This window comes from Conger conger, chromosome 7 (genome assembly GCF_963514075.1).
Source record: "Conger conger chromosome 7, fConCon1.1, whole genome shotgun sequence".
Taxonomy (NCBI): Eukaryota; Metazoa; Chordata; class Actinopteri; order Anguilliformes; family Congridae; genus Conger; species Conger conger.
The window spans coordinates 21273954-21284071 of NC_083766.1; the positions used below are offsets into that span (position 1 = coordinate 21273954).

Below are 10118 nucleotides of genomic sequence, written 5' to 3' on the forward strand. Positions count from 1 at the left end.
AATGTAGGTGCTGTCACTGTATTTGAGATGTGCCTGTACGCACTCTTACTGTATCTGTGCTTTGGGCTGTGAAAGTTGAGGTCTATTTTTGTTCACCGAGGATAAAATTTCCCAAATGTACCCTGAAAGTACAATAATGTTCTCTATGGGCACTAATGCGTATGTTTTCCAACAAAAAAAAGCAACAAGGATTTGTACCTTTTTAGGCACTTTTTGTTTATATCTGAGAGTGCATTAACACTAGGATCAAGGCAAAATCATTACGCAATCCCCCCCACCCCCCCAACCAAAAACAATAATGCATTGTGTGCATATGTGTTATCTTGCCCTGTCGCTCAGAGCATTGACACTGGGTAGACGTGGCGTGTGTCAGCCCTTCGAGAGGCAGGGAGGGTAAGTTGTGTGCTGTGTATCCGCATGTTTAATATGCACTCGCTGGCTTTATTTAGCCGCACGGCTGAATAATTAAAAGCACTGTTTCACTGCACAGAACCTGCTTACATAACACAACTCCCTAAGGTCCCACCGAGAGAGAGAGAGAGAGAGAGAGAGAGAGAGAGAGAGGGAGGTGAGAGAGAGGGAGAGGAGAGGGAGAGGGGGGGGCAGAGAGAGGGTGAGAGAGAGATGAAGGGAGGGGGTGGAGAGAGAGAGCGGGGGGGTAGAGAGAGGGAGAGAGAGAGAGAGGCGCGGGCAGAGAGGGAGAGAGGAGAGGGAAAGAGGGGGCAGAGAGAGGGAAAGAGAGAGAGAGGGGGGACAGAGAGAGGGAGAGAGAGATGGAGGGAGGTGGTGGAGAGAGGGGGGGTGGAGAAAGAGGTGTAATGAGAGGGAGAGGGGGGCGGAGAGAGGGAGCGAGAGAGGATGGGAGATGGAGGGATAGATTAATAGAAGGGGTAGAGTTAATGCACATACACACACACGCAGATACTGTACATACGCATGCACACATACAGATACACACATGTGCACACACACACACACACACACACACACGCACAGAATAATTGTTTGTAGTTGTTGTTGTGTGAACACAGGCACCCCCTCTAAGGCTCCTCCTCTCTCATCTGTCAGCTCCTCCCACACGGGAGCGTTGTGCTCAGCTCCCAGAATCCCCCAGGCCCTGGGGCGATACCTGCCACCGCAGACAAACTCCCCTCCCACACCTAACCCTCCTCCACCGGGAGCAGCATTATTAGCATGTACAGACCTCCAGGGCTTTCAGCTAGCACACCTAACACACCTCTCTCAACATCAATCCGTTTGAGTGGGGCTGGATTCCAGACTGGCTGAATTGGCAAAATGGCATAAATGTGTTTTGTTGTTGATGTAATTAATGTTAACACATATGGGTTGAGTTGCATGAGTGTTCTTTTATGTATCTGAAATTGTGTTTCAGTACTTCCTTGCTGAACCAGATATGTTTTAAATGCATTTGAAAATCTTGTAAAAGATGTTTTCAAATATGTATATGAAACATATTTGAAATATGTATCTAATACTTTTCATTTAATGGTCTTCATGCACCTGCCAAATTGCCAATGCTACATTAAAGCTAGTTTTAAAGCAATATGTTTTCATATTGACTACTTTATAAAGGAATATTTGAAAGTATTTTGAAACGTATTTCAATGTCGCTGTTTTGCAGTACATTCTAATTTCATATTGAGGAAAATATATTTGAAAATGCTACTTATCTGGCCCAAGTGTGATAGACAAGGATGCTTGGTTTAGTTTTTGTAGCTATTATTTTTTTTGTCTTAAACCTTCTGTTTGAGGCTTTATGCAGTGAATTGGCAAACGAAAATGGGCTTTTGTATCAATGTCTAATTTAACAGACTGATGCCGATAGCTCATTGATGAAAACCGGTGAAGTAAAATGTAGACATTTGAGCTGTCTGAACTTGTGTGTGTGGGGGTGTGACGGTTTTTCCAGTTGTTGTTATTGTTAAATATGACTGGTAAGTTGTCATTTTGTAGGTCATCAGCTGAGTGGACTGGGTGTGCAGACATGGCGCTGTGCTGTGTTTCGTAGTGTGAATGGTGTACAGTAGGCAGTGCTATGCAGCTGTCGAGCTGGTGAAGATGTGAGTTTGTGCAGTGATGTTTGCTCACTCGGGCGTTTGCCTGGCATGCTTCCAACATTGTGAGAGCTCTCATTCTAACAGGAGAAATTGAATTAGGCCTAATTACCACAGGCAGTCAGAATTCAGCCGACAAAGAGATGGCTACGGTTTGTGTGTGTGTGTGTGTGTGTGTGTGTGTGTGTGTACACTCGAAGCAGAGAGTGCGCGTGTTTGTGTGTGTGTACACTCAAAGCAGAGAGAATGTGTGTGTGCCATTCACACTTTAATGACACCTATACTCTGTGCAATTATTAATAATAACAAGTGGCCCAATTCCTTTTTTCTGTCGTTTATGACATTTTTTTATAACAGTGTGAACTGCATGAAACCACACGGAGTCTTCTCACCTTTTCAGCTGCAGTTTGTGCTCTTCTCTGCATGTGAGAATAAATTGTAAATGCGTAGTCACATGACCTGCATATGACTCATTTCAGCTCACACGTGAATTTAGTACAGCCTTTAGTATACCAGTTGGGCGGGTTGTGCCCTCGAATGAAGACAGGATTGGTACAGTTTTGGCCCAATCTGAGGTTCGCCAATTGAGATTTTTAGAACCTCTTCCATGCTACAGGACAATTCGGCATCAGCTAATTTTCAAAAAGGAACATGAAAAAAAATAGGACCTGAGCAAAAACAAAATTGATATTAAGTGTTAATGTCTGCAGTCTCAACGTAGCCGAGGATACCTTACATGATATTAGAAAAACATTTACAAATAACACATTCGGACATGCACTTACATCACGTCATAAAAATTACATGCAGCCAAGCAAGATTATGCTAGTATAGGGAAGGGATTGATAGTCAGGTATCGGAAAATGTGTTTGTGGTTAGGTCCTGTTTACATCTATTCCAGTGTGAAGAAATTCATTTTTTATATGGAAGCTAAAAAGCTGAGATAATTTGGTCACACACTAACTCTAACTGAATGCATATTAGCTCAGTCCCAATCAGGGTAGCACGGTTGTGGTTAAGGACTGTGCCATTTTCTTGAGAGGCTACAGGTCCATGAGAGTTGACCCTTGTGAAAGGCCCCACTAAATATCTAATTATATCTAATTGTAACTGTACTTCCCTCTAGGGTCTTTCAGCGCACTTGTCCCTGGTCATGTTGTATGTCGCTCTGCATAAGAGAATCTTCCAAATGCCTGTAATGTAATGTAATATAATGTGATGCAATATTGGGGTGGTGAAGGTATTGACTGATAATAGTTTAAAGCAAACTTGTATGTATTGGCCCCGATGTTAAGATTGCAGCCAGAGTGATATTCCACTTTGATGGTGCAACATGCATGCCCCGTAGAGACACTACATTTGATGCATTACTTAAGCTGGAAATTGGAGGAATTTATATTGCTCAATTTATCATTTTTATCAAACTGATAAAAACTCACAAAACAAAGTTTATACAGTGGCTTGCTAGCTTGCTAGACTCAGGCTCTGCTTAATAATGAAAAGCAGCAAAAGTTGAAATAGATTGTTAGACAAATAATATTTGTGACATTTCTATATACTAAGATGTTGTTTGTGTTCAAACATTATGAGGCTCACTGTATACACACACACTGGGTTTATTGTTTATTGTTTATTGCTTATTGTTTATTGTTTATTTGGATCCCAATTATTTGTTGTTGCCAAGGCAACAGCCTCTGTTCCTGGTGTATTTGTGTAGTTAGTGTGTAGGAATGGGGGTAAGTGAGGCTGTGTAATGTTGTGGTGGGTGTTTGATTACAGTAGATGTGACTGTATCTGGTGTATCTGGTGTGTGTGTGTGTGTGTGTGTGTGTGTGTAGGAACGGGGGTAAGTGAGGCTGTGTAAAATTGTGGTGGGTGTTTGCTTACAGTAGGTGTGACTGTATCTGGTGTGTGTGTGTGCAGTTAGTGTGTGGTGTTTGATTACAGTAGATGTGACTATCTGGTGTGTGTGTATGCAGTTAGTGTGTAGGAATGGGGGAAGTGTAGCTGTTGTGGGTGTTTGATTACAGTAGATGTGACCGTATCTGGTGTGTGTATGTAGTTAGTGTGTGGTGTTTGATTACAGTAGATGTTACTGTATCTGGTATATTTGGTGTGTGTGTGTGTGTAGTTAGTGTGTACGAATGGGAGAAGTGCAGCTGTGTAACGTTGTGGTGGGTGTTTGATTACAGTAGATGTAACCGTATCTGGTGTGTGTATGTAGTTAGTGTGTGGTGTTTGATTACAGTAGATGTGACTGTATCTGGTATATTTGGTGTGTGTGTGTGTAGTTAGTGTGTACGAATGGGGGAAGTGCAGCTGTGTAACATTGTGGTGGGTGTTTGATTACAGTAGATGTGACCAGGCTCGACAGGGGCGAGCATTATGCAAAAGTACACTGTGTGACTGTACAGTCAGGAAGGAATACCAGTGTGCACCTTGCACAGGGTAGTGTTGTTTCCTCTGTGTGTGTGTGTGTGTGTGTGTGTGTGTGTGTGTTTATGTGAGGTGCATCACTGCTGGCTTATTCCCACTGCTGGCTGCTGTTGCCCGGCAACATCCGCCATAACTCCACTCAGCCCTGGCGCACTGTGGAAGTGAGAAGCAGAGTACGTCTCCTAGCCTCACCCCTCCCTCCCTCCTTCTTTCTTATCTCTCTCACTGTCTCTCTATCCAACCCTCATTCCTCTCTCTCAATTTCTCTCTCACCCTCATTCTCTCTCTGTCTCTGTCTCTCATCCCCCACTCTCTCTCTCTCTCTCTGAGCTGTGTAGGTGGAGCATTGATATTCCTGGTTAAGTAGATTCAAGGCTTCTTTCTGTAGGAGCGGACACGGATGCCCTTTTATTGATTTGGGAGATGAAAAAAGAGCATTTGCAAAATAATTCATACGCTTCCTGAAGGACTGGTGGGCAGTGGCAGTGTGAGAAGGTGGGATTCTGAATATAATGCGAATAACAGGGGGGAACAGGGTGGGCCGTGTCCCCTGAACTCGTCGAACGGACGGCGCTACCCACGGTCTTTCGGCAGCTCAGCCCACGGGCGGCGGGCGGCTGGAGTTGGGCGGGTACAGCCGGAGACCCGGGTCGACCCCGAGCGGTCTGAAGTGGGCAGAAGTGCGCTGAAGCCGTCTATATCAGGCTGCTGAGCGCTAACTGGCGCCTACGGCTTCTCCGTTGCCACGGTGCCGCCTCCTCTCCCCCGCGTGTGCGCGGTTAGCGCTGGGACTCGGCCCCCACAGAGCTCAACACGCGGCGGAGAACACGCCACAGCGCCCGCAGCGCTGACGCACGGCCAGGGAGCACTGGGAACACGCCACACGCTACACGCGTGAACCAGAAACCTTCCATGAGCCACGCTAATGAACATGCTGCTACACACACGCTGCTACACACACGCTGCTACACACACGCTACACGTGTGAACCAGAAACCTTCCATCCGCCACGCTAATGAACATGCTGCTACACACACTACACGTGTGAACCAGAAACCTTCCATGAGCCACACTAACGAACATGCTGCTACACACACTACACGTGTGAACCAGAAACCTTCCATGAGCCACGCTAACGAACATGCTGCTACACACACTACACGTGTGAACCAGAAACCTTCCATGAGCCACACTAACGAACATGCTGCTACACACGCTACACGTGTGAACCACAAACCTTCCATGAGCCATACTAACGAACACGCTTCTAGACTCACGCTACACGCATGAACCAGTAACCCTCGATGAGCCACGCCAACGAACACGCTGCTACACACACGCTACACGCGTGAACCAATAACCCTCGATGAGCCACACTAATGAACACGCTGTTACACACACTATCCACACACGCTACACACATGAACCACTAAGCTTCTATGAGCCATGCTAACGAACACGCTGCTACACACACGCGCTTCATGCGTGAACCACTAACCTTCCATGAGCTGGGCTAATGAACACGCTGCTACACACACACGCCAGGGCGAACACGGCAGGAACACGCCGCAGGCAGTGCCAGGCGTGTGCACGTGCACTGCGTGAGCGTGAACACAACACGGGAACATGTCACATATGAGAGAGCACGCTAACAGCACCAGAGGCCTTGTTGTGCACACGTCAGGAAAATGCTTTAGTGGATAACACAAAAAAGCAACGTGTTTGTGTTATCAATGCGTACAAATGAGTACATTTTCTAAGCAAAAAAAAATAAAAATTATATATTGCTGGCTGGGGCCTGCATTGACATACGATTGCACCCCCTAGCCAGCAATATATGATTAATTTATATCATTTTTTTGCTTGGACAAAGTACTCATTTGTACCCAAAGAGTACATGACTGTACTTTCAGGGTACATCATCCCTGAAGAACAAAAATGTACCTCCACTGTCACTTTATTTCTGAGTGTACACACACACACACACACACACACAGTAGGCAGGGAAGGCTTGCTGAAGCTAAACTGGAGAGTGCCAGAATGGCATCAGGTACTGTGTGTACCACTGAAGCCAGAAACAGACATCGGCCGTGAGTGGGAGTTCAGGGCACATCCTGGCGCTCCGGCTGTGGAGACAGGGCAGCGTTCAGGGGGTCCGGGGGCAAGGGGGCACGCTGTGCCATGCTCCTGGTTTCTGGAGCTCTCGCGCTCGTGTGTGTGCATTGTTCACTGAGTCACACGTTGTCACACACAGCCCCTGAAAATGGTGTCAGTTCTATTAATTACACTCTTCTGCTCTGACCTGCTTCTGCTTCCAGGGTGAGGAGCAGATTCGTGCTCTCCGCTCCGGGAGCAGACTGCAGCCCCACTCGAGCCTCTGTGAGGGACCGGCTCCTTTAACCCGTTTAACAGTCGTTTAACTTGTTTAACGAGCGCCATTCACAGACCCGCTTATGTCATACTGCAGACATATGGTCTGATAATGGAGACTGAGATACAGACACACACACACAAGACATACACAAACTGTACATATGCACACATACGCACACGCACACGCACACACAAACTCACAAGACATGCACATACATGCACAGATACACTCACACACGCACCCAGATGCATCCACACACGCGCGCATACTGTCCCAAACACACAAACATACACACACTCACAAACACACACACACACACACACATGTGTGCATACACTCCCACACACACACACACAGAAACACACACTCAGAAACACACACAAACACACTCACACACATACACACACACACAAGCTCCTGATGAAGTGAGTGTCTTTCGCGTGGTAATCATCACGTGCCAGGCTCATTAGCGCAGCAGGAACAGGAGATTTTGCTGCGTTTCTCCCTGAAGTTACACATCTATTATTTAGCGCTTGCTGATGCTGGCTTGTTGATCGTGATTGGCTCTGGGCTGTGAGCTTGCCTCCATCTCATTGGTCCCTGTGCAGTATTCAGCGGCTCTGTTTCCTTGTTCAGGCTAGCTGTGCTCGCTTTGCTCACAGCAAAGAAAAACCCGTCTTAGCAAGTGTTTTAGTCCCGTCACCTTAGAATATTATTTTTCTTTCAAATAGAAAAGAATTATTAGCTTGTTTTAAGGTTTGCGCTTTTTGCTTGACAAGTGAAATGCTAAGCCAAAATATGAGACCCAAATACATGTTGAGATTGGATAATTATTTTTTGAACCTTTTATGATTAGGTCTGTAATGCTGTACATGCACAGTGTGACTAGATCTGCAAAACACAACTGTAAAACTGCTTCTACTGGAATATGCAGAATATCAATGGATGCTTGTATCCATGGTTGTATGACAAAGCATATTGTGTTTAAATCAAAGGAGCTTACAGTGATGATGTGCACTGTTTTCATGAGACCACGTGGGTCAGAGTATTGTGTTCTGGGCAGTGTAAGAATGAAATATCATCTCTGGAAATACAAACAAGTGCAACTCAACTGATATCAGTCATGTAAATGGTACCCCAAAACAGTAGCATGCCAAAGAAACAAGTCAATCTTAACAAATATTTTTATATAAAAACTTAAATTGTTTTAGTCTCATGTATCAACTTAAAACTTAAAATTGAGTTTGTGTTCCTTTTTTGCAAACTAAGATGAAAAGATTGGCAATGACTTGAGACAGTTTGACTCATTTCAAGATTTGCTAGTAGGCAATTTTAATTTCACTTGTCAAGAAAAAATAAACTTAAAAAAATGTTCTACTTGAGAGAGGGAAAAAAAAAGCTTTTATGTTTCATTATAAGACTAAAACCTTGTTAATTCAGCCTTTTTTTGCAGCTCATGAAAGACTTAGGTTAAAATCTGTCAACAGATCAAGGGGGCATTGGTAAAAATCCATTAAAGGAAAATGACTCACTAGTGGAATTAATGTTTTTACTCATGGAGTTGTCATTGTGTGAAATAGCTTTTCGGGGAATGTTGTTGAGGCAGTGACCCTTGGGGTGTTCGAGTCCAGGCTGAATTCAGTCGGTGTTGGATACTGTTTAAACCAGTGAGCATCAAACCCAGCACTCCCACTCTCGTCTTTGGGCCCGCAAATATCGTTATAATTTTAACTGATGAAATATTACTTACTTAATTAACCCGGTTGGTATATGAAATGGGAGCCTTCCTTATGCCCCCTCCCTCCCAATGACTGTTGTTTTCTTTTTGTTTTTACAGTGCAGTCTGTAAGTATTTTTGGACAGTAGTACAATTTATCTTCTTTTGGATCTGTACTCCACTCCAGCACACTGGATTTGAAATGAAACAATGAATAAATGAGGTTGAAGTGCAGACCGTCACCTTTAATTTAAGTTTTTATTATTACAACCATGCTGGAGTTCACTTACGGACTGCACTGGATATGTACTGTATGATGACTTGAAGACTTTGATGATGCTGCCATTGCGTTTTCTCTATGGGGCGGTGCTACTTTCCAGGATGTTACTGCTATGAGAATAGTGAGCGGTTAACTCCTGCGTTGCTTTTTTCAACAGGGGTCTGACCGCAGGGGAAAGAGAGCGCTGAAAGTGCAAAGAGCTGAGTCTGTGAACTCTGTGAGATGAGGCTGTGATTATTCTGTGATCCAAGGCACTTGTATTATGTAAAAAAAAAATGAATTAAAAAAAAACTTTTCATCTGTCTCCGGAGTACAGTGCAGTATATGAATTGTCCACGAGGGCAAGCGAGCGTGCTGTGAAGTGATTCAGTTGTGGCACAGGCACGCTCTCAGAAATAAAGGATAACATTTCCCAAACATACCCTGAAAGTACTGTAATGTTGTCTTTCGGTAGAAATGAGTAAAAATTGGGCCCAAATTTCCCTAGCAAATAATTTACAAATTAATTATATATTGAATTTATCCAATGCTCACACACTCATCCAATGACGACTGCCTGCCATGCAAGGCACCAATCAGTTCGTCAGGAGTAATTGGGAGTTCGGTCTTGCTCAGGGGCGTGTAAACACACCCAGGGTGGGGGATGTGTTTAAGCGTTTATGTGTTTAACTCCTGAGCAAATGTCACTCCTCTAATGGTAAATGTCTGCATTTATATAGCGTCTTTATCCAATGCGCTGTACAGTTGATGCTTCGCTGCCATGCAAGGTATCAACCAGCTCATCAGGAGCAATCGGGGGTTGGGTGTTTTGCGCAGGGACACTTCAACACACCCAGGGTGGGGTGGGATTGGACTGCCAGATGACCGCTCTTACGGCTCGTACCTCCTGAGTTGGGTCACCCCTCTCTGAGCCGTTTCCCTTTCCTGCCTCCCCCAGCCGTGCCGTTCCCCCTGAGCCACCGGCTCTCCATGAAGGAGGTGTTCGACTGCGAGGGGAAGCCGCGCGTGGACCTGCTGAAGGCCCACCTCACCAAGGAGGGCCGCGTGGAGGAGGCCGTCGCCCTGCGCATCGTCACCGAGGGAGCCTCCATCCTGCGCAAGGAGAACACCATGCTGGACATCGAGGCGCCCGTCACAGGCAAGACCCCTCAGCCAACGCTACTGAACACCCACCCTCTCAAACCATTACCCAACACTACTGAACACCCACCCTCTCAAAGCCTTACCCAACACTAC

General features: G+C 45.4%; 1 protein-coding gene across 1 annotated transcript in view; it reads left to right on the plus strand.

The window, feature by feature from the left end:
• Window positions 1–10118, plus strand: part of LOC133132692 (protein phosphatase 3 catalytic subunit alpha-like) — a 47505-nt gene that overhangs the window by 12743 nt on the left and 24644 nt on the right. The window contains exon 2 of the mRNA XM_061248328.1: window positions 9820–10020. Coding sequence (XP_061104312.1) covers window positions 9820–10020 — 201 coding nt within the window. The remainder of the gene's footprint in view (window positions 1–9819; window positions 10021–10118) is intronic.